This window comes from Leucoraja erinacea, unplaced genomic scaffold (assembly GCF_028641065.1).
Source record: "Leucoraja erinacea ecotype New England unplaced genomic scaffold, Leri_hhj_1 Leri_273S, whole genome shotgun sequence".
Classification (NCBI taxonomy): Eukaryota; Metazoa; Chordata; class Chondrichthyes; order Rajiformes; family Rajidae; genus Leucoraja; species Leucoraja erinaceus.
Window position 1 is genome coordinate 102,874 of NW_026576174.1, and position 24,160 is coordinate 127,033.

The window sequence follows — 24,160 nt, forward strand, 5'->3', positions numbered from 1 at the left end:
ATAATGGAGACAATAAAAGAAAAAAGTATATGGAAAGAAAAGAAAAACCTGGTTATATTTATAGCAGGAGTAATAAATGCAACAGCAAGGCAACTTTATTTATATAGCACATTTCATACACGAGGCAGACTCAAAGTGCTTCACATAAAAACATGTCGTACAATAAAATGAAATAATAAAATGAAATAAAATAGAAGAATTAAAAGAAAAGAAAAGCAAAATTAAAAATGCATTATAAAAAGTGCAAAAGTTAAAAGTGCAATGTAGTTAAGATTTAGCTGAAAGCTAAAGTAAACATAAAAGTTTTCAGTCTTGTTTTAAAAGTGGTCAAAGTTGAGGCAAGTCTTAAATCTTCAGGAAGTTTATTCCAGCTATTTGTTGCATAGTAACTAAATCCTGCTTTCCCATGTTTTGTATTTACTCTGGGAATCACTAACAGATTGGTTTATGAAGATCTTAGCGGTCTAGAAGGCTTATATCGTGGCAGCATGTCAGTGATATACTTTGGTCCTAAACCATGTAGTGATTTATAGGTGAGCAGCAGGATTTTGAAATCAATTCTCTGACATACAGGGAGCCAATGTAAGGATTTAAGAATTGGTGTAATGTGTTCAAATGTTTTGGTCTTTGTTAGAACTCTAGCAACAGCGTTCTGAACAAGCTGTAGCTGCCTGACAGGTTTTTTTGGAAGACCTGCAAGGAGACCGTTACAATAATCTAGCTACAGGTGCACAACCTTTTATCCGACAGCCTTGGGCCCAGACACTTTTCGTAATTCAGAATTTGTCGGTCTTCGGAATGGAATTTTTTTAGCGTAGATTTTAATGGCTGGCTCAGTGGTAGAGTGCTCGGCTCATATCCGCAAGGTCGCGAGTTTGCGCCTTGATCCCGGCAGTTACTCGGTCGCGAGTTTGAGTCTTCAATGTCGTTTTTTCATGCAGAATAAATGTTTGTATGAAATGCAGTGTAGGAGAGGTGTACTGACTGTGTCGGCAGAACTTTGGAAGTGATTGCCCACCAGTCTAAAACGCCGCTGTGTCTCCCTGTCCCTGGGATAGCAGGGGGCGATCAAACAGCACAATACCCCCCTCCCCCTCCAACTCCAGAGGAATCCGCTCCCCGATGGGCCGCTACGGCGACAAGTGGCAGTTTGCCCACAGCCCGAGCTGCGCCACCCCAAGAACAAGACGCACCTTGCACACCATCAGCTTCTGCCCCTACGTGTTCCTCTGGAGTTGGAGCGGGGCTGGGCTGGAGTTGCTGCTGGCTGTGGGTCTCTGGGATCTCCGTGCTTGCAGTGGGCCTGGGGGTCGCTGTCCCGTTGGTTCTGACGTCTCCGGCCACCCCCCTGGACTGGAGCTGAGACTGGGAACTGTACCGCCCTTGCCCCCTCCCTCTGCAACTGCAAACAACCCCACTCTCCTGCAAGGGCGGTACAGTTCCCGGAGGATAGCAGGTGGCTGGAGACGTCAGGACCAACAGGAACCCGCTCCCCGATGGGCCCCTACGACGCCCCGAGCTGCGCCCCGTCATCCGCAACGCAGGTTCCTCTGTAGTTGGAGCTGGGCTGGGCTGGGCTGCTGTTGGCTGTGGGTCTCTGGGTTCTCCGTGCTTGCGGTGGGCCTGGTGGTCGACGTCCAATTGGTCCTGACGTCTCCGGTGACTGCACTAGCCTGCTGGCTGCCATCGCCGACGTGAAGACAGTGCAAAGCCCCCGCGCCGGTGCAATGAGCGGGGAGCTGGAGAGGGGAGGGATGGGGTCACACACATGGCCGGGAAGCAGAGGGGTGTAGGTGGGGTGAAACTGAAGGGAGCGACAATCTGCTGCTGCCTGCACGCTGAGTTAGAAAGTTCCCACGCAAGACTCACGATACACTGTGTATCGTGTCTACCGTGGGAACTTTTTAACAGCTGGCAGGTAGCAGCATATTGTCAATTATTAACCCTCCCGAGCAATATACTCTCACCTTCTCTTTTACGGATGGGGATTTAGTTCCCCTTTCTTCGAGGACCGACCGGAGGTTCCGCTGTCACCTCTGCGGGCCGCGCTCGGTGAACGTCCTGTCTCCCTGTCCCTGGAATAGTAGGGGGCGATCAAACAGCACAATACCCCCTCCCCCTCCAACTCCAGAGGAATCCGCTCCCCGATGGGCCGCTACGGCGACGTGGCAGTTCGCCCACAGCCCGAGCTGCGCCACCCCAAGAACAAGACATACCCCTTGCACACCATCAGCTTCTGCCCATGAGTGTTCCTCTGGAGTTGGAACGGGGCTGGGCTGGAGTTGCTGATCTGGGATCTCCGTGCTTGCAGTGGGCCTGGGGGTCGGTGTTCCGTTGGTCCTGACGTCTCTGGTGACTGCACTGCGCTGCTAGCATCGCGACGTGAAGACAGTACAAAGCCCCCGCGCCGGTGCAATGAGCGGGGAGCTGGAGAGGGGAGGGAAGGGGTCACACACATGGCCGGGAAGCAGAGGGGTGTAGGTGGGGTGAAACTGAAGGGAGCGACAATCTACTGCTGCCTGCACACTGAGTTAAAAGGTTCCCACGCAAGACTCACGATACACTGTGTATCGTGAGTCTACCGTAGGAACTTTTTAACGCAGCTGGCAGGTAGCAGCATATTGTCAATTATTAACCTTCCCGCGCAATATACCCTCACCTTCTCTTTTATGAATGGGGATTTAGTTCCCCTTTCTTCGAGGACCGACCGGAGGTTCCGCTGTCACCTCTGCGGGCCGCCCTCGGTGAACGTTTTCAAGGACCTTTCTTCAAGGACCAAAAAAATGTTGCTATTCGGAGGTTTTCGTTATTTGGATCTTCGGATAAAAGGTTGTGCACCTGTACTAGTAATAAAGCCATGTACAAGTTTTTCTAAGTCTTGAGCTGACATGAGACCTCTTAATCTTGCTACGTTTTTGAGGTGATAGTAGGCCGATTTTGTTACTGATTTGATGTGACTGTCGAAATGTAAATCTGAATCCATAATAACCCCAAGATTTCTGGCTTTGTTAGAAGTTTTCAGGGACAGAGTGTGAAGGTGTTGGGTTACATTAAGCCTTTCTTTTTTAGCACCAAAAACAATTATCTCAGTTTTGTCCTTATTTAGTTGGAGGAAATTTTGGCACACCCAGTCTTTGACTTGCTCAATGCACAGGCACAGCAGATCTATGAGGCGATAGTCATTTGGTGATAGCGCTACATAGATTTGAGTGTCATCGGCAGAGCAGTGGTGGTCAATATTATTATTTCATTAGTTTCCATACCTAAAAGTAAAGGGAGATCAAAAAGGAAAGCTGTGCCGTGGTCAGACAATAAGTGTAAAGAGGTGGTGGCGAATAGAAATAGAGCATTCAGATTATTATAAAGAACTCATAACTACCAACACATGATTAATTACAAACAGGCTCAGGCAATTGTAAGGAGGACTATAAGACAAACAAAAAGAGCATATTGGAGGAAGTATTGTGATTCAATTGGAAGCACAGCACAGGTAGGGGAGATATGGGGGATGATTAAAAAAATGGAAGGTGATAAAAGGGAGTGGAGTTATCCTATCCTAACAAATGGAGATCAAACTGTAGTCTCAAATAAAGGCAAAGCAGAACTAATGGTTAACACTTTTAGCAGGGTTCACAGCTCCCACAACGTATCAGATGAAGGAAGAAGAGGTAGGGAAAGAACAAGAGAGGAAAATGTTGAGGCCTTACAAAGGAAAGGCATCACAGAGGACAAGTACAATATTCCATTTAATTTGGGGGAGCTAAAGAGAGTTCTGGCCAAGTGTAAGAACTCAGCCACAGGGAAGGATGATATTTGTTACATAATGATAAAGCATCTAAGTGAGGAGGGACTACAAAATATACTTGCACGATATAACAAGGTGTGGGAAGATGGGCGAATACTGGATAGGTGGAAGGAAGCAATCATTGTGCCTATTAGGAAACCAGGGAAAGATGCAAGTAATCCAGTAAATTATAGACCTATAGCTTTAACAGCACACATGTGTAAACTGATGGAAAGAATGGTAAATGAAAGATTAATGCATCTAATGGAAGAAAACGGTATAGTGGCTAATTATCAGAGTGGCTTTAGAAAAGGGAGAGGTACTAATGATCCAGTTCTGTGCTTGGAAGATGATATAAGGAAAGCACAAGTCAAAAAAGAATCTGTAGTTACCGTATTTTTTGATGTAGAGAAGGCTTACGAAATGTTGTGGAGAGAAGGTCTTCTAATAAAGCTCCATTTAATGGGAGTAGGAGGAAATATTTTTAACTGGATAATGGATTTTATCAACGGTAGAAGTATCCAAGTTAAAATAGGGTCAGACATCTCTAGTAAATGTGTAGTCGAGAATGGAACTCCCCAGGGAAGTGCGATAAGCCCGATCCTATTCTCAGTCATAATCAATGATATATTTCCAAACATTCAACCAGAGATGGGGCGATCGCTCTTTGCAGATGATGACAGCCTATGGAGAAGGGGGAGGAATATAGATTTTATCGTGGAAAAAGTACAGCAAGGGATAGCCCAGGTGGAAGAGTGGGGAGTGAAATGGGGTTTTAAATTCTCTATAAAGAAGACAAAGACAATGGTTTTCATAAGGAAGAAAATTAAAGAGGATGGCCAGTTAAAACTATACGGCAACAATTTGAAAAGAGTAAAAGATTTCCGTTCTGGGGGTTCATTTTGACTCCAGATTAACATGGAGGGTCCACATTACAAAAATAATTGAAAAATGCAAAAAAACCATCAATGTAATTAGATGCTTGGCAGGTGGGGAGCAGATATATTATCTCTTAAACGTATTTATGTATCACTGATCAGATCCAGACTAGAGTATGGCAGTAAAGCTTATGGGTCAGCATCTAAGTCAGTGTTGTCCGAGTTGGACAAAGTCCAAGTGGAAGCTCTAAGAGTCTGTATAGGAGGTGTGCGGATGTCACCTTCATGTGCAATACAGGTGGAAACTGGGGAGATGCCGTTGAGACTGCGCCGCAGACAACTAATGGCTAATTACTGGCTAAGCCTTAAGGGTCATGGAGAGAACCACCCAACAAAACAGGTAGTACAGGAGTTAAAGAGGGAACTGCAGATGCTGGAGAATCGAAGGTTACACAAAAAAGCTGGAGAAACTCAGCGGGTGCAGCAGCATCTATGGAGCGAAGGAAATAGGCAACGTTTCGGGCCGAAACCCTTCTTCAGACTGATCGGAGGCGGGGGTGGGTGGGGACAAGAAAGGGAAAAGGAGGAGTAGCCAGAAGGCTGAGGGATGGGAGGAGACAGCAGGGGGGCTGAGGAAGGGGAGGAGACAGCAAGGACTAACAAAATTGGGAGAATTCGATGTTCATGCCCCCGGGGTGCAGACTCCCCAAACGGAATATGAGGTGCTGTTCCTCCAATTTCCGGTGCTGCTCGCTGTGGCCATGGAGGAGACCCAGGACAGAGAGATCGTCAGCTTGGTTATTGCGGACCGAGCGGAGGTGTTCGGCGAAACGATCGCCCAACCTCCGCTTGGTCTCACCGATATAGATCTGCTGACATCTAGAGCAGCGGACGCAATAGATGAGGTTGGAAGAGATGCAGGTAAACCTCTGTCGCACCTGGAACGATTGCTTGGGTCCTTGAACGGAGTCGCGGGGTGAGGTAAAGGGACAAGTGTTGCATCTCTTGCGGTTGCAAGGGAAAGTGCCCGGGGAAGGGGTGGACCGAGAGGGAAGGGAAGAATTGACAAGGGAGTTATGGAGGGAGCGGTCTTTGCGGAAGGCAGATATGGGGGGAGATGGGAAGATGTGGCGAGTAGTGGGGTCACGTTGGAGGTGGCGAAACTGACGGAGGATTACTTTTTGTATGTGACGGCTGGTGGGGTGAAAGGTGAGGACTAGGGGGACTCGGCCCTTGTTGCGAGTGCGGGGATGGGGAGAGAGAACAGTGTTGCGGGGTATGGAAGAGACCCTGGTGCGAGCCTCATTTATGGTGGAGGAGGGGAACCCCCGTTCCCTGAATAGCGAGGACATTTCAGATGTCCTGGTGTGGAACGCCTCATCCGTGGAGCAGATGCGGCGTAGACGGAGGAATTGGGAGTAGGGGATGGAGTCCTTACAGGAAGCAGGGTGGGAAGAAGTGTAGTCCAGATAGCCATGGGAGTCAGTGGGTTTATAGTGTATGTCGGTTAGAAGTCTATCACCTGCAATGGAGATAGTGAGGTCAAGGAATGGTAGGGAAGTGTCGGAAATGGTCCAGGTGTATTTGAGTGCCGGATGGAAGTTAGTGGTGAAGTGGATGAAGTCAGTCAGTTGTGTGCGGGTGCAGGAGGTGGCACCAAAGCAGTCGTCGATGTAGCGGAGGTAGAGGTCGGGGATGGGGCCCTGGTATGTATTGAACAAGGATTGCTCGACGTAACCTACAAATAGGCAGGCATAGCTGGGGCCCATGCGTGTGCCCATAGCTACGCCTTGTATTTGGAGGAAGTGGGAGGAGTCGAACGTGAAGTTATTGAGGGTAAGGACCAGCTCCGCTAGGCGGAGGAGAGTGTCAGTGGCTGGGTATGGGTTGCTTCTCTGGTCGAGGAAGAACCGGAGGGCTGTGAGACCATCGTGGTGGGGGATGGAGGTGTATAGTGATTGGACGTCCATGGTAAAGATGAGGGGGTGAGGGCCTAGAGAATTGAATGCGCGGAGATGACGGAGAGTGTCTGAGGTGTCTTGAACATAGGTTGGGAGGGATTTAACCAAGGGTGATAGGATGGAGTCAAGGTATTTGGAAATGAGTTTGGTGGGGCACGAACAGGCGGAGACAATGGGTCTTCCGGGACAATCAGGTTTGTGGATTTTAGGGAGAAGGTAAAATCGGGCTGTGCGGGGCTGGGGAACGATGAGGTTGGAGGCTCGGTCGGGTAGGGCATTGGAGTGGATGAAGTTGGTGATGGTGCTGGAGATGGTGGCCTGGTGCTCGTCAGTGGGGTCATGGTCCAGGGGTAAGTAGGAGGAGGTGTCCGATAGTTGGCGCGTGGCCTCAGCTTTGTAGAGATCGGCGCGCCAGACTACCACGGCACCTCCCTTGTCAGCGGGTTTGATAACCAAATCTGGGTTGTTGCGGAGTGAGTCGATGGCAGAACGTTCATGTGGTGAGAGATTGGAGTGAGACAGGGGAGTGGAGAAGTTGAGGCGGTTGATGTCGCGACGGCAGTTATTGATAAAAAGTTCTAAAGCCGGAAATTGGCCACGAGGGGGGTTCCACGAGGAGGGGGTTCGTTGGAGACGGGAAAAGGGGTCATCAGTGGGGGGCGAGGACTCCTTCCCAGCTTGAAAGGGATTTGATTTATCTACCCCGAAATGATGAACTGGATTCACTCAGACTAAACATTTCTTTTCCACCTTTTTTATTTTCTCCTCCTTTTTATTTTGGCAGATCAGTCTTTAGCAGTAGTACAGGAGTGCTGGGGGAGAGGGGTGGCTCACTCTGGAAGCTTCGGCTGGGTTGGAGGAGTTGTGGCAAGGGACATGGGAGTAGAGGACAAAGAGTTCTGTCCTGCAGTATTGTGGCCATCTGCCAATATGGTTACTGAATATCCCAAAAGTTGATCTGGAGATATGGGAGGCAAAAAGGAGGAACGAAAATTCAGACCTAAAGACAGAATATCATAGCCATATAGATAATAGATACAGGGAACACCTCTTAATTTTCACAGATGGATCAAAGGATCCAGTAGCTGAAACAACAGGGGCGGCTCTGGTAGTCCAGGGGATGAACGTTGAGCTTTACAAAAGAACAAACAACTATTTGACAGTATATACAGTGGAACTGTACGCTATTTTGATGGCAGTTCGGTGGATGGAACAGGTGCAACCATGTAAAGTAGTAATATGTAGCGACTCATTATCTGCAATCCAGAGTATTGGGTCTGGTGCATCCCATAGGTGGCCTGACTTAGTTTATGAAATCCTGCTACTATTAAGCCAAGTGACAAGGAGGGGCAGTGACGTGACTTTGTTGTGGGTCCCAGCACACATTGGTGTTCTAGGGAATGAAAAGGTGGATAAATTGGCAAAGGAGGCTGTAAAAAAAAGAAACATAGAGGTAAACTTACAACTATCCAAATCTGAAGGAAAACACATTGTGTGGAAGAAAATAAATCGGGAATGGCACAATACTGGGAACAGGAGACAAAGGGGAGACACCTCTATTCGCTACAAAACAGAGTGGGCATTACAGCAAGAAGAGGGGGGAACAGGAGGGAACAGGTAGTATTAACAAAATTGAGGATAGGACACACTCACCTGAACAGCACATAAAAAATATTGGGGAAACACCCTACTGGGCTGTGTGAGGAATGTCATCAACCAGTGTCAAGTCTTCTAATGTTTTTGCAGATTCCCCGCTTGAAAGGGATTTGATTTATCTACCCCGAAATGATGAACTGGATTCACTCAGACTAAACATTTCTTTTCCACCTTTTTTATTTTCTCCTCCTTTTTATTTTGGCAGATCAGTCTTTAGCAGTTTTAGTCTTTACCAGGTGAAAAATCTTTAGACAAGAAGGCAGAAAATATACACATTACTGTAACCAAATATAAATAACAGAAAATTACATGTATCTAACATTCCAACTCATAGCAGCCATTTTGTTTTTTTAAATAATTTTCACATTTCATTAAATGAAAAATACAGATAATGCCCACTACTGTTACCAATTTTTTAGTTTAACATCATATGAATCTTTACTGTTCTATAACACATTTTATCATATTTTTTTAAATGCAATTATTTAAACTAACACCACACATAGCATATAAGCATTAGAAATTAGCTCACATTAGCCCTTAACCCCACGATGAAGCAGGATGCCCTTTACATAGACAACAAACACTATCATCACTCTGTCATCTTGGTTAACAAACACCACCAATATTTCAAACTTTCTCAATCAACACATTAGCCAGACAAATTTCTCAGATATTAAAGGGTTAAACAGAGTCTCTGGGGGTGCAGTCTTTGGCTCAGTTCATTTAGAGTTCGGCTCAGTTCATTTAGAGTTCAGTCCTTACCGGCTGCCAATCGGGTCTGTAGAAAATCAGTCCTGCTTGCCTTTTCTGGCTATCGCGGCAGTCTTTTCGGACAGTCCTTTTGATTTACTGTTCAGGATTTGCCGCCCGCAATTCTCTTCCATCTTCTTCCCTGGCTTCTGGTGCTGTGTGCCCTTTTGAAAGCCCCGGGCAGAACTCGGCAGGCTGGGGTTCCGCCCACTTTAATCATTGTCTCGTGATTTCAATGTGGCGTTTTTCTGCACCTGTTCTTTCATTTCAGTTTGACTTGACAACCAGAAACAGTTCAGCATGCCCTAGTTGCATTTAGGAGATATGAGACAGAAAGAGGATTTATGATTATCGAAATGAGGAAAATTGGATTGACAGAAATATCAGTAAAGAACATTCTAGAGTGTGGAGGGAAAGAAAAAGGAATAAAGTTGTTTGATTTCTTGAGGGCATCTGGGCTTATAAAAAGGGTCTAATATAAAGACATGAGTACTGTGGAATGAAGCCAGAAGGTGGCAGCAATGCAACATTGCGGATGCCGGCTGCCGTAAAACTCCAAAGAAGAAGACGAAGAAGGGTCCAAACCAGGATGGGGCCGGGGTTTGTTGGATGCAGAGAGGGTTTGGGAGAGGGGGTGGGATGTGGAGGACATTGAGAGCAAAGATCCTATGGTTCAGTAGGATGGAGATTAGGTGAGGAGAGTGAAGAGAGGGCTCAGGATAGTGAGGATTGGGTGTGGAGGGTGAAGAGGGCTCAGCAGGGTGTGTGGGTGACATCATGGTGCCTGATGAGGTGACTGTAGGAAATGTGAGGCCATCCTCACCAGCAGACAATGAAGCAGCAATGCTGTATTGTGTGAATGTTTTTCGTACTATTATACAATTAACATGAAGCTTTGCTGCAGCAGCACCAAGAGTATTAGATAACATTTATTGACATAAATAAGGATTAATATTGCATCAAGTTTCATCAGACTGGTGTTGCCGTGTGAAGTGAGACCGATGAATGAACGGTGACCTGAATGAAATGTCCATAGATTGGATGTATGCCGGGTGTTATGTTATGCTGCGTGTAAGCATTTAATTGTTCCATTGTACATGTGAGAATTTAACACTCTTGACCCCTGGTTTTTCTCCTGTGTGAAGAGTCCAGATCCAGGGGTCAGAATCTGTGACTGGGGTGGTGGTCGGTGTGTTTCTGGGGTGACTTGTTTCTGACTCTGAGGAACAGTGGAACAATGCAGGGCTGCCCAGCTCCACCCAGTGTAAATGTGCTTGGGATTCCTGTTTTCATCACTCTGTCTACCAGTGGTACCTCCATCCTCCAGGTACCGTTGGTCATTTGCGGTTTCAATACTTTGAGGACAGAGGAAGTCAATTATTTGACCCACAGTGTCTTTGTCGGTTGTGCAAGAGTTCATCGGTCAGATCCCACCTTCTGGTAACCAGTCTTCAAGCACACATTTTAGTTACAAGTTTCTTCAAAGATAATTTTGGCTGAGTTCCAGATCTGTGGTGGGAGAAACGTTTCACCAGGTCTACAATATTTCGTCTAATCCCTGTATCACCGTGCTACCCTGTTACTCAGGGAAACTGGTTCTCCTCATTTCATCCCTCATCTCATTACTCTATACACCTAAATTGATGCTCTAGTGAAATTTAGTCTTTCCAATAATTTATCTAAGTTCCAAATACAGTTCATAATTTCCAAACTTATTCCAATTAACCACCTAACAGCCCGATTTTAACCTTTCTTCGAATTAGAAATGTGTGGTAAATGTTTGAGTTATGTTTACGTGTCGGAACAGCATTTGTTTTATTTGAGCAGAAGTTGTGAGCAGCCAATTCCACCCATGACACGTGACATGTTCTGTTGGTGGAGAGAGTTCACCATTTGGACCCATCGATATTTTAAAGTAAAGGTGGTGTGCAACCTAAATGGGAACTTGAGGGGGGGGGGGGGGGTTCGGATTGATTTAAAACCTGCAGCATCTGTTTGGTTTTAGACCTGCAGCATCTGTGGTTTGATTTCGGACCTCTTTATTCCATATTTGTAGGATCTGCGGGTCATTATTTCAGATTTGTAGCATCTGCGGGTTTGTTTAATTTCTGGTTCATTTAATTTAGTTCCTGGTGATGGACTCGGCCCCGCCCCCGCCATGATGACGCAGTGCGCATGTGCACAGTCTGGCAAGTCACCGTATGGGCGGCACTTCCTTCCTTCCTGGCGACCGATGTGTTGCAGTGGCGGCGGGTTGTGGCCGCGGCGGGGGAGATGAGAGGGAGTCCACGGGCTGGGGGAACGGGAAGAGGAGAGGAGAGGAACCACTGTCCAGGCCAGGGAGCGGGGTCCCGCTATCCGGGCGGGGAGACTCAGGGCCGGGGAGCGACGACAGCAGATTGTCATCAACCCATCGGTGAATATTTTGTCCGCCGCTCCCCAGTGGATGGGTCTAATCTTGGTGCGAGACTTGGGTTATTCCCTATTAAATTAGATTTATTTTTGTCTGTCAGCAGCACATTGAATTTATTGTTGTGAGTAAATGTGTCCCAGTGATAGTTTGAAGCAGAAAAGTCATGTTGAGCAACAGCTGCTGCTGCTGCTGCGTTTTGTCATTGGATGTGTTGGAGATTCACGCTGCACATCCATCACACACACTTGTATAAAGTTGCAACCAACACTTGATGTGTTGGATCGTCCACCATTACACTTCCACTGTTTTCTTTTTCTTTTTTTTAATTTAACCTTTATTTAACCAGGAGAAGTCTCATTGAGATTAAAAATCTCTTTTACAAGAGAGTCCTGGCCAAGACAGGCAGCAGCACAGTTCCACAGTTACAAACAATAATTTAAAAACAACAGAGAACATATAAATAGAGTCACAGTCAGAACATCTGCATTCATTAATTTAATCAATAAAGTAAATGCACTTTGTTTTTATTACACTGGTAACAAATGGTAGTTATTTGTACTTGGGCAGATCACACACAACGGTAAGATAAACAAATACGTTTGATTTAGATGCTAGAGGTTGTTTAAAGGTAGGGAGAGATCACATGTCCACAGCTGGGATAGTTCAGGACCAGAAGTAGTGCCATTTAATGCTGAATTGTATCTTTCAGCTATGATAATAGAGAATGTCTGCAAGATAGCAAAGAATAATATGTTGAGGATGAATCAGTTGGAGAGCTGGATGCCGAGAGGAACAGATGTTTGTTCAACAGTTCAGTAGTTCAATATGTAACTGCACAGTGAAATTTTTAAAGCACATATTACGCATGCAGGCATCGCCATTTTCAAAGTCCAAATCCGATTCGCCCGCGAGTTCGATGTTCTGGTGCAGTTCCTGTGAACCGACCTCCCACTCCTCACCCATCTTTGTGGCCCGTGGTACGACTCTGCCTACCTTGAAGGCGCTGTAGAAACATAGAAAATAGGTGTAGGGGGAGGCCATTCGGCCCTTTGATCCAGCACCGCCATTCATTGTGATCATGGCTGATCGTCCCCTATCAATAACCTGTGCCTACCTTCTCCTCATATCCCTTGACTCCACTAGCCCCTAGAACTTTATCTAACTCTCTTAAATCTATCCAGTGACTTGGCCTCCACTGCCCTCTGTGAAAGGGAATTCCATAAATTCACAACTCTGGGTGAAATTTGTTTTTCTCACAGTCTTAAATGACTTCCCCTTTATTTTAAGACTGGCCCCTGGTTCTGGACTAGCCCAACATTGGGAACATTTTTCCTGCATCTAGCTTGTCCAGTCCTTTTATAGAAACATAGAAACATAGAAATTAGGTGCAGGAGTAGGCCATTCGGCCCTTCGAGCCTGCACCGCCATTCAATATGATCATGGCTGATCATCCAACTCAGTATCCCGTACCTGCCTTCTCTCCATACCCCCTGATCCCCTTAGCCACAAGGGCCACATCTAACTCCCTCTTAAATATAGCCAATGAACTGGCCTCAACTACCCTCTGTGGCAGAGAGTTCCAGAGATTCACCACTCTCTGTGTGAAAAAAGTTCTTCTCATCTCGGTTTTAAAGGATTTCCCCTTTATCATTAAGCTGTGACCCCTTGTCCTGGACTTCCCTAACATCGGGAACAATCTTCCTGCATCTAGCCTGTCCAACCCCTTAAGAATTTTGTAAGTTTCTATAAGATCCCCTCTCAATCTTCTAAACTCTAGAGAGTATAAACCAAGTCTATCCAGTCTTTCTTCATAAGACAGTCCTGACATCCCAGGAATCAGTCTGGTGAACCGTCTCTGCACTCCCTCTATGGCAATAATGTCCTTCCTCAGATTTGGAGACCAAAACTGTACGCAATACTCCAGGTGTGGTCTCACCAAGACCCTGTACAACTGCAGTAGAACCTCTCTGCTCCTATACTCAAATCCTTTTGCAATGAAAGCTAACATACCATTCGTTTTCTTTACTGCCTGCTGCACCTGCATGCCTACCTTCAATGACTGGTGTACCATGACACCCAGGTCTCGCTGCATCTCCCCCTTTCCCAATCGGCCACCATTTAGATAATAGTCTGCTTTCCTGTTTTTGCCACCAAAATGGATAACCTCACATTTATCCACATTATACTGCATCTGCCAAACATTTGCCCACTCACCCAGCCTATTCAAGTCACCCTGCAGTCTCCTAGCATCCTCCTCACAGCTAACACTGCCCCCCAGCTGAGTGTCATCCGCAAACTTGGAGATATTGCCTTCAATTCCCTCATCCAGATCATTAATATATATTGTAAATAGCTGGGGTCCCAGTACTGAGCCTTGGGGTACCCCACTAGTCACTGCCTGCCATTGTGAAAAGGACCCGTTTACTCCTACTCTTTGCTTCCTGTTTGCCAGCCAGTTCTCTATCCACATCAATACTGAACCCCCAATGCCTTGTGCTTTAAGTTTGTATACTTATCTCTTATGTGGGACCTTGTCGAAAGCCTTCTGGAAGTCCAGATATAACACATCCACTGGTTCTCCCCTATCCACGCTACTAGTTACATCCTCGAAAAATTCTATAAGATTCGTCAGACATGATTTACCTTTCGTAAATCCATGCTGACTTTGTCCAATGATTTCACCACTTTCCAAATGTGCTGCTATCCCATCTTTAATAACTGACTCTAGCAGTTTCCCCACTACCGATGTTAGACTAACTGGTCTGTAATTCCCCATTTTCTCTCTCCCTCCCTTCTTAAAAAGTGGGGTTACGTTTGCTACCCGCCAATCTTCAGGAACTACTCCAGAATCTAAAGAGTTTTGAAAGATTATTACTAATGCATCCACTATTTCTGGAGCTACTTCCTTAAGTACTCTGGGATGCAGCCTATCTGGCCCTGGGGATTTATCGGCCTTTAATCCATTCAATTTACCCAACACCACTTCCCGGCTAACCTGGATTTCACTCAATTCCTCCAACTCCTTTGACCCGCGGTCCCCTGCTATTTCCGGCAAATTATTTATGCCTTCCTTAGTGAAGACGGAACCAAAGTAGTTATTCAATTGGTCCGCCATATCCTTGTTCCCCATGATCAACTCACCTGTTTCTGACTGCAAGGGACCTACATTTGTTTTAACTAATCTCTTTCTTTTCACATATCTATAAAAACTTTTGCAGTCAGTTTTTATGTTCCCTGCCAGTTTTCTTTCATAATCTATTTTTCCTTTCCTAATTAAGCCCTTTGTCCTGGTGGTCTTTGCATTTCTCCCAGTCCTCCGGTATGCTGCTTTTTCTGGCTAATTTGTACGCATCATCCTTAGCTTTGATACTATCCCTGATTTCCCTTGTTATCCATGGATGTACTACCTTCCCTGATTTATTCTTTTGCCAAACTGGGATGAACAATTTTTGTAGTTCATCCACACAGTCTTTAAATGTCTTCCATTGCATATCCACCGTCAACCCTTTTAGAATTAATTGCCAGTCAATCTTGGCCAATTCACGTCTCATACCCTCAAAGTTACCTTTCTTTAAGTTCAGAACCATTGTTTCTGAATTAACAATGTCACTCTCCATCCAAATGAAGAACTCAACCATATTATGGTCACTCTTGCCCAAGGGGGCACGTACAACAAGATTGCTAACTAACCCTTCCTCATTACTGAATACCCAGTCTAAAATAGCCTGCTCTCTCGTTGGTTCCTCTACATGTTGATTTAGATAACTATCCCGCATACATTCCAAGAAATCCTCTTCCTCAGCACCCCTGCCAATTTGATTCACCCAATCTATATGTAGATTGAAGTCACCCATTATAACCGTTTTGCCTTTGTCGCACGCATTTCTAATTTCCTGTTTGATACCATCTCCAACTTCACTACTACTGTTAGGTGGCCTGTACACAACACCCACCAGCGTTTTCTGCCCCTTAGTGTTTTGCAGCTCTACCCATACCGATTCCACATCCTCCAAACTAATGTCCTTCCTTTCCATTGCATTAATCCCCTCTCTAATCAGTAACGCTACCCCACCTCCTTTTCCTTTCTGTCTATCCCTCCTGAATATTGAATATCCCTGGATGTTCAGCTCCCAGCCTTGGTCACCCTGGAGCCATGTCTCCGTGATCCCAACTATATCATAGTCATTAATAGCTATCTGCACATTCAAGTCATCCACCTTATTACGAATGCTCCTTGCATTGAGACACAAAGCCTTCAGGCTTGTTTTTACAACACTCTTACCCCTTATACAATTATGTTGAAAAGTGGCCCTTTTTGATTTTTGCCCTGGTTTTGTCTGCCTGCCACTTTTACTTTTCACCTTGCTACCTATTTCTTCTACCCTCATTTTACACCCTTCGGTCTCTACGCTCACACATTTAAGAAACCCTTTCCCTTTAACTCCATCCTCCACTGTCCCATTCAACACCCCACCCCCCTTATTCAGTTTAAAGCCACCCGTGTAGCAGTGGCAAACCTGCCTGCCAGAATGCTGGTCCCACACCTGTTAAGATGCAATCTGTCCCTTTTGTACAGTTCCCCCTTACCCCAAAACAGATCCCAGTGATCTAAGAATCTAAATCCCTGCCCCGTGCACCAGTTCCTCAGCCACACGTTCAGGTCCTGTATCTCCCTGTTCCTGCTCTCGCCAGCACGGGGAACTGGAAGCAAACCGGAGATAACAACCCTGGAGGTCCTGCTTTTCAACATTTTTCCGAGCTCTCTAAAGTCACGCTGCAGAATATTCATCCCCTTCTTTCCGATATCGTTTGTGCCGACATGCACTGCCATATAATTTTATATGTTTCTATAAGATCGCCCCTCATCATTCTAAACTCCAGTGAATACAAACCTAGTCTTTTCAATCTTTCCTCATATGATTGTCCCGCCATCCCAGGAATCAATCTCGTGAATCTACGCTGCACTGCCTCAATCACAAGGATGTCCTTCCTCAAATTAGGAGACCAAAACTGTACACAATACTCCAGATGTGGTATCACCAGAGCCCTATACAACTGCAGAAGAACTTCTTTACTCCTATACTGAAATCCTCTTGTTATGAAGGCCAACATTCCATTAGCTTTCTTTACTGCCTCCTGTACATGTAAGCCAACCTTCAGTGACCGGTGTACAAGGACGCCCAGGTCTCGCTGCATCTCCCCCTTACCTGACCTAACCCCATTGAGATAATAATCTGCCCCCTTGTTTTTGTCGCCAAAGTGGATAACCTCTCATTTATCTATATTATACTGCATCTGCCACACATCTGCCCGCACCTCAACCCGTCCAGGTCACCCTGCAACCTCCTAACATCCTCTTCACAGTTCACAGTGCCACCCAGCTTTGTGTCATCTGCAAACATGCTAGTGTTGCTCCTAATTCCTGTATAATTCCTAATAAACTTTCTAGTGTTGCTCCTGTTCCAAATCATTAATATATATGGTAAACAGTTGCGGCCCCAACACCGAGCCCTGCGGCACTCCACTCGCCACTGCCTGCCATTTGGAAAAAGACCCGTTCACTCCTACTCTTTGCTTCCGGTCTGCCAACCAATTTTCTATCCATGTCAACACCCTACCCCCAATACCATGTGCTCTAATTTTAGTCACCAGTCTCCCATGCGGGACCTTATCAAAGGCTTTCTGAAAGTCTAAATACACTACATCCCTTCATCCATTTTACTTGTAACATCCTAAAAAAATTCCGGAAGATTAGTCAAACTTGATTTCCCTTTCTTAAATCCATGTTGACTTGGACTAATCATTTTACTGCTATCCAAATGCCCCATTATTACCTCTTTAATAATTGACTCCAGCATCTTTCCCACCACCGAAGTCAGGCTAACTGGTCTGTAATTCCCCGTTTTCTCTCTCGCTCCTTTGTTGAAAAGTAGGATAACATTAGTTATCCTCCAATCCACAGGAACTGATCCTGAATCTATTGAACATTGGAAAATGATCACCAATATGTCCATTATGTCTAGAGCCACCTCCCTGAGGACCCTGGGATGCAGACCAACAGGTCCAGGGGATTTATTATCCTTCAGTCCCATTAGCCTGCCCAATACTATTTCTCGCCTAATGAAAATTTATTTCAGTTCCTCTACCCCCTTAGATCCTCTGTCCTCCAGTACATCTGGGAGATTGGGTCTTCCTTAGTGAAGACAGATCCGAAGTACCTATTCAACTCTTCTGCCATTTCCTTGTTGCCCATAATAATTTCACCCATGTCTGCCTTCAAAGGACCCACATTTGACTTTGCTATTCTTTTTCCCTTAACATATCTAAAGCAGCTTTTACTGTCCTTCTTTATATTTCTGGCCAGCTTCCCTTCGTACTTACACAAAAATGCTGGAGATACTCAGCGGGTGCAGCAGCATCTATGGAGCGAAGGAAATAGGCGACGTTTCTTCGTACTTCATCTTTTCAGCCCATATTGCCTGATTTGTTTCCTTCTGTTGTCCTATGACAGCAGTCTTGTTGTGCGTGGTTAGCAGTTAGCATATGTCATTAGTTAGCAGTCTTGTTGTGCATGGCCCCTTGGGCAAGAGTGACCATAATATGGTTGAGTTCTTCAGTAGGATAGAGAATGACATTGTTAATTCAGAAACAAGGGTCCTGAACTTAAAGAAAGTCATGAATTGGCCAACATAGACTGGCAATTGATTCTTAAAGGGTTGACGGTGGATATGCAATGGCAGGCATTTAAAGACTGCATGGATGAACTACAACAATTGTTCATCCCAGCTTGGCAAAATAATAAATCAGTGAAGGAAATGCATCCGTGGATAGCAAAGAAAATCAGGGATAGTATCAAAACAAAAGCATACAAATTAGCCAGAAAAAGCAGCCTACCAGAGGACCGGGAGAAATTCAGCAGAGTAGGACAAAGGGGTTAATTAGGAAAGGGAAAATAGATTATGAAAGAAAACTGGCAGAGAACATAAAAACTGACTGCAAAAGTTTTTATACATATGTGAAGAGAAAAAGATTAGTTAAAACAAATGTAGGTCCCTTGCAGTCAGAAACAGGCGAATTGATCATGGGGAACAAGGACATGGCAGACCAATTGAATAACTACTTTGGTTCTGTCTTCACTAAGGAAGACAAATAATCTTCCGGAAATAGCAGGGGACCGGGAGTCAAATGAGATGGAGGAACTGAGTGAAATCCAGGTTAGCTAGGAAGTGGTGTTAGGTAAATTGAATGGATTAAAGGCCAATAAATCCCCAGGGCCAGATAGGTTGCATCCCAGAGTACATAAGGAAGTAGCCCCAGAAATAGTGGATGCATTAGTGATAATTTTTCAAAACTCTTCAGATTCTGGAGTAGTTCCTGAGGATTGGAGGGTAGCTAATGTAATCCCACTTTTTAAAAATGGGGGGAGAGAGAAAACGGGGAATTACAGACCAGTCTAACATCGGTAGTGGGGGAACTGCTAGAGTCAGTTATTAAAGATGGGATAGCAGCACATTTGGAAAGTGGTGAAATCATTGGACAAAAGTCAGCATAGATTTATGAAAGGTAAATCAAGTCTGACGACTCTTATAGAATTGTTTGAGGATGTAACTAGTAGTTTCGATGATGTAACCACGAGTGGATGAAGGAGAACCCGTGGATGTGTTATATCTGGACTTTCAGAAGGCTTTCGACAAGGTCCCACATGAGAGATTAGTATACAAACTTAAAGTATTGGGGGTTCAGTATTGATGTGGATAGAGAACTGGCTGGCAGACAGGAAGCAAAGAGTAGGAGTAAATGGGTCCTTTTCAGAATGGCAGGCAGTGACTTGTGGGGTACCGCAAGGCTCGGTGCGGGGACCCCAGCTATTCACAATATATATTAATGATCAGGATGATGAAATTGAATGCAACATCTCCAAGTTTGCGGGATGACACGAAGCTGGGGGGGCAGTATTAGCTGTGAGGAGGATGCTAGGAGGCTGCAAGGTGACTTGGATAGGTTGGGTGAGTGGGCAAATGCATGGCAGATGCAGTATAATGTGGATGCATGTGAGGTTATCCACTTTGGTGGCAAAAACAGGAAAGTAGACTATTACCTGAATGGTGGCCGATTAGGAAAAGGGGATATGCAACGAGACCTGGGTGTCATGGTACAACCCCAGTGTTGCCACAGACTCTCAGTCAGAAGAACAACCATCTGTCTTCTCAGTAAACCAGTTCTGAATTGATAGGACCACGTGGCTGTGAATCTTGTACATTCTTATTATGATGTTATCAGACTGCTGAAAGATCCTTCCATGGTGAGTTGCGGCCTGTGGGGGGGGGGACAGTCCTTATTTTTACAAACTATTTCATTGCAAGCGTTGGACGTTTTCTCTGAAACTGTATCGCTACATGCTGAGAAAACTATATTCAGCACTCTCTTCACTCTACCCGCTGAACTTGCACTTGGCTTGGTTGCATTTATGTATAGTACTAGACTAAGTGCGACCCGTTGGGTCCCGAGGGCTGGTCCCCCAACGCAATATTCCACCTCTCCACCGATTCCAATATTGGTGGCCAATGGGGGGGGGTCTTTCTGGAGCGCTAGTAGTGGTGTTGTGGGCTGATGGGACTGGTTTCCAGAGGGCTAGTATGGATATTGTGGGCTGAATGGATTCTTAGGCTGGCAGATCAGTCACTCAAGCCTGGTGTGCTGGCAGCTCACTCGATCATGGCTAGTGGGCTGGCAGTAGACTCACGGCTATTCCTTGAAATTCCGTTTCAAGCAGAGTGCAGGTCACCAAATTCAAATGCAGTTTCAAGAAATCAGTGGGACCTCGCTGGCTGGAGCGGGAGACCAAGGAGAGTGCCCCCCTATGACAGCAGGTTCCTATCGATGATCAGGTTTCCGCCGGTCCAGAGTGGACGGGTCTGATCTTGGGGAGTGACTCCGGTTAAATTCCCCCCACAGGTCGCACCTCCTCTTCCCCCCCCCCCCCCCCCCCCCCCCTACAACCTTACAAAAATACATACCAAACTCAAGTGGCCAAGTGTCATATTCCTGCTCCTAATATGTTCATTTATTGTTCCAAATAAACCTAATTGCCAGAGCTACCCAGACTACGTGTTTTATCATCTTATTTCCTGAATAGATACTTTGCCATTAGTGCTGTCTCCAATGTGTATTTGTTCCATTATTTTGGGGGTTTGATTTATTGATAAGACAAGCATGTATTGGAGGGACTGAATCAGTCTGAAAAGGGTCTTGACTCGACACATCATCCATTTAAAAATAAAACCCCTTCTATCCAGAGATGCTGCTTGTCCCGCTGAGTTACTCCAGCATTTTGTGTCTATCTGCGATTTAAACCAACATCTGCAGTTCTTTCCTACATGGTTGACAGCATGTGATGTCATCAGCTGAGAGTGTTGTCCTGCTCCTTTGAATTGTTGTCTAATACTGGCTTTTAATCTGTGTATTACAGAGCAGCGGGACGCATGAACGGCAGTCACCACCATGGCTGATGAAGCGGACCAGGGAGGAGATCCAGTGGCCTCGACAACGAGGACAGACGAAGGTGTGTTGCAGCATTACGTCAGATATAAATGTCCCAACAATGTGACTGGATCAGATTGTCTGACCTGCAGCACGCACGGGGAGAGGGAATAGGGGATCAACGGAAGGTCGAGAGACCTGAGCCGGAGGGAGTACAGGAATAATAGGGCAGATCTGTCTGTATTAGGGTCATTTGATGGGTATAAAGACTGCCTGGCAGCAGCTACTAGAGGGGAACGAACATGTGATGATTAGAGGTTTTTAAAAGTGAGAGAACTGTTCAGACTCAGCGTGTCAGTTAGCGGAAGAAGCAAAGAAGTTCAATTTTGTGAGCCTTGGTGAACAAAGTATGTTGTAGGTCTGATGAGGGAAAGTAAGTGAACGTTTGTCAGGGTTGGGAAGCTACTCCCAGTGAGTCATTTGAGGTTTAATGGGGAAATGAGAGAGAACCAAGGAATTAGGATGGTCAAAATAGGCCTGAACCCGAAAGGGTTGATTGTAGTTGGGGAGAGAATGCGGAAAGTGGTGGGAGCCTGGCACAGGAAAGTTGGATATGGATGAGGTGGCGAGGGGGGGAGGGGGGTGTTGATTGTCAGATGGTTAGAGATGAAACCAGGACTAAAATGAGACTCAAGAGAAAACGAGTCAAAGGTCTTGTTACTCGACAAGTTGTTTGAATGATGTGAAATGTAAAGCTAGTGGAGAGATTTGGGTGGAATGGTTGGGGAAATTTGCGGATGGGGAATAGGTTATGTATTGGGATAAGGAGAGAAGGGACTAGGAAGTATTGAAGGAGGTTGGAGAATTCCATGTAAACTAGTACACTGCAGTACAAGAACAGACCATTCATGCTGTCTGTGCCCAACATGATGCCAGGTTAAACTAATCTGCTCAGGTGAAGTTTGCAGAATAAGTAGGTGATGGATGATCGATCGTCTCCGTGGAGTCGATAAACTGAATACCCTGTTTCTATTGTGTATCTTTCAAATCAATATTCCCAGATCCCCTTTATATATCCATGTCCCTATCTCAAAGCTCTTCAATGTCATTCTCTCACCAGCATCCACCACCAGCCTTGACAGGGAGATGCCCTTCGGATTCTGCAAAGCTCTTCCACTCTCATCTTAAATCTGCCGTCTAGTTCTTGGTTCCATTCCCCTTTAAAAAAAACACTTTGATCACAGAGGGAGGTGGAAATATGGAATGTGTTGCCAGTTGAGGCGCGTACAATAACATGATTTTAGTGACATTTGGGCAGGTACATGGGCAAGAAAGGTTTGGAGTGATAATGGGCAAACATGGACAAATAGGGCTGGCTCAGATAGGGCAGGTTTGCCAACACGTCTGCGTCTGGACTAAGCATCTCTGTCTGTGCAGTGTGACTTTGTGATTCTGCCACATAGCGAGAGAAAAATATTCTGAAAAAGTCTACATTAGAAAGAAAGATTTAAAAAAAGCCATTTAAATAGAATTGCATTATATCATTATGATTCCAGGCTGCAAGAGACGTGTTTGAAGTAACAAGGCCAAATGGAAAATAATACGTGGCCATTCTGTACGTATATCAACAAAGGTAGATAGAGCACAGTAATCTACAGCACAGGAAAGGTATTTACGGTCCACAATGTCCATGCGGACCGATGCCAAATGAAACTCATCTCCACTGCCTTCATACAATCCATATTTCTCCATTCCCTGCATATCAAAAAGCTTCAATACCACGATGGTATATGCCCCAACCACCACACCTGGCAGCGCGTTCCAGGCACCCACCATCCTCTGTGTATAAATAACTTCACCCGCACATCTCCTTTGAATTCCACCCCTTTCAGCTTAAAGCTGTGCACCCCAGTGTTGCCACAGACCCCCAGCCAGAAGAACAACCCTCTGTCTTCTCAGTAACCATTTGTGAATGTATAGAACCACGTTGCTGTGAATCTTGTGCATTCTTATTATGATGTTATCAGACTGAAATATCCTTCCACTGATGAGCGGCGGACTATGGGGGGGGGGGGGGGACAGTCCTTATTTTTACAAACTATTTATTAGAAACATAGAACTTAGGTGCAGGAGTAGGCCATTCGGCCCTTCGAGCCTGCACCGCCATTCAATATGATCACGGCTGATCATCCAACTCAGTATCCCGTACCTGCCTTCTCTCCATACCCCCTGATCCCCTTAGCCACAAGGGCCACATCTAACTCCCTCTTAAATATAGCCAATGAACTGGCCTCAACTACCCTCTGCGGCAGAGAGTTCCAGAGATTCACCACTCTCTGTGTGAAAAAAGTTCTTCTCATCTCGGTTTTAAAGGATTTCCCCCTTATCCTTAAGCTGTGACCCCTTGTCCTGGACTTCCCCAACATCGGGAGCAATCTTCTTGCATCTAGCCTGTCCAACCCCTTAAGAATTCTGTAAGTTTCTATAAGATCCCCTCTCAATCTCCTAAATTCTAGAGAGTATAAACCAAGTCTATCCAGTCTTTCTTCATAAGACAGTCCTGACATCCCAGGAATCAGTCTGGTGAACCTTCTCTGCACTCCCTCTACGGCAATAATGTCCTTCCTCAGATTTGGAGACCAAAACTGTATGCAATACTCCAGGTGTGGTCTCACCAAAACCCTGTACAACTGCAGTAGAACCTCCCTGCTCCTATACTCAAATCCTTTTGCTATGAAAGCTAACATACCATTCGCTTTCTTCACTGCCTGCTGCACCTGCATGCCCACTTTCAATGACTGGTGTACCATGACACCCAGGTCTCGCTGCATCTCCCCTTTTCCTAGTCGGCCACCATTTAGATAATAGTCTGCTTTCCTGTTTTTGCCACCAAAATAGATAACCTCACATTTATCCACATTATACTGCATCTGCCAAACATTTGCCCACTCACCCTGCCTATCCAAGTCACCTTGCAGTCTCCTAGCATCCTCCTCACAGCTAACACTGCCCCCCAGCTTAGTGTCATCCGCAAACCTGGAGATATTGCCTTCAATTCCCTCATCCAGATCATTAATATATATTGTAAATAGCTGGGGTCCCAGCACTGATCCTTGCGGTACACCACTAGTCACTGCCTGCCATTGTGAAAAGGACCCATTTACTCCTACTCTTTGCTTCCTGTTTGCCAGCCAGTTCTCTATCCACATCAATACTGAACCCCCAATGCTGTGTG

General features: G+C 45.6%; 1 protein-coding gene across 2 annotated transcripts in view; it reads left to right on the forward strand.

Annotated features, from left to right (window-relative positions):
* LOC129693383 (NACHT, LRR and PYD domains-containing protein 3-like) overlaps positions 1 to 24,160 on the forward strand; it is a 45,166-nt gene that overhangs the window by 11,401 nt on the left and 9,605 nt on the right. Inside the window, exon 2 of one of the 2 annotated variants that reach the window (XM_055630215.1) lies at positions 20,915 to 21,007. The exons of the other annotated variant lie outside the window; for it this stretch is intronic. Coding sequence (XP_055486190.1) covers positions 20,947 to 21,007 — 61 coding nt within the window. The 5' untranslated portion in view covers positions 20,915 to 20,946. The remainder of the gene's footprint in view (positions 1 to 20,914; positions 21,008 to 24,160) is intronic. 2 annotated transcript variants of the gene reach the window in all.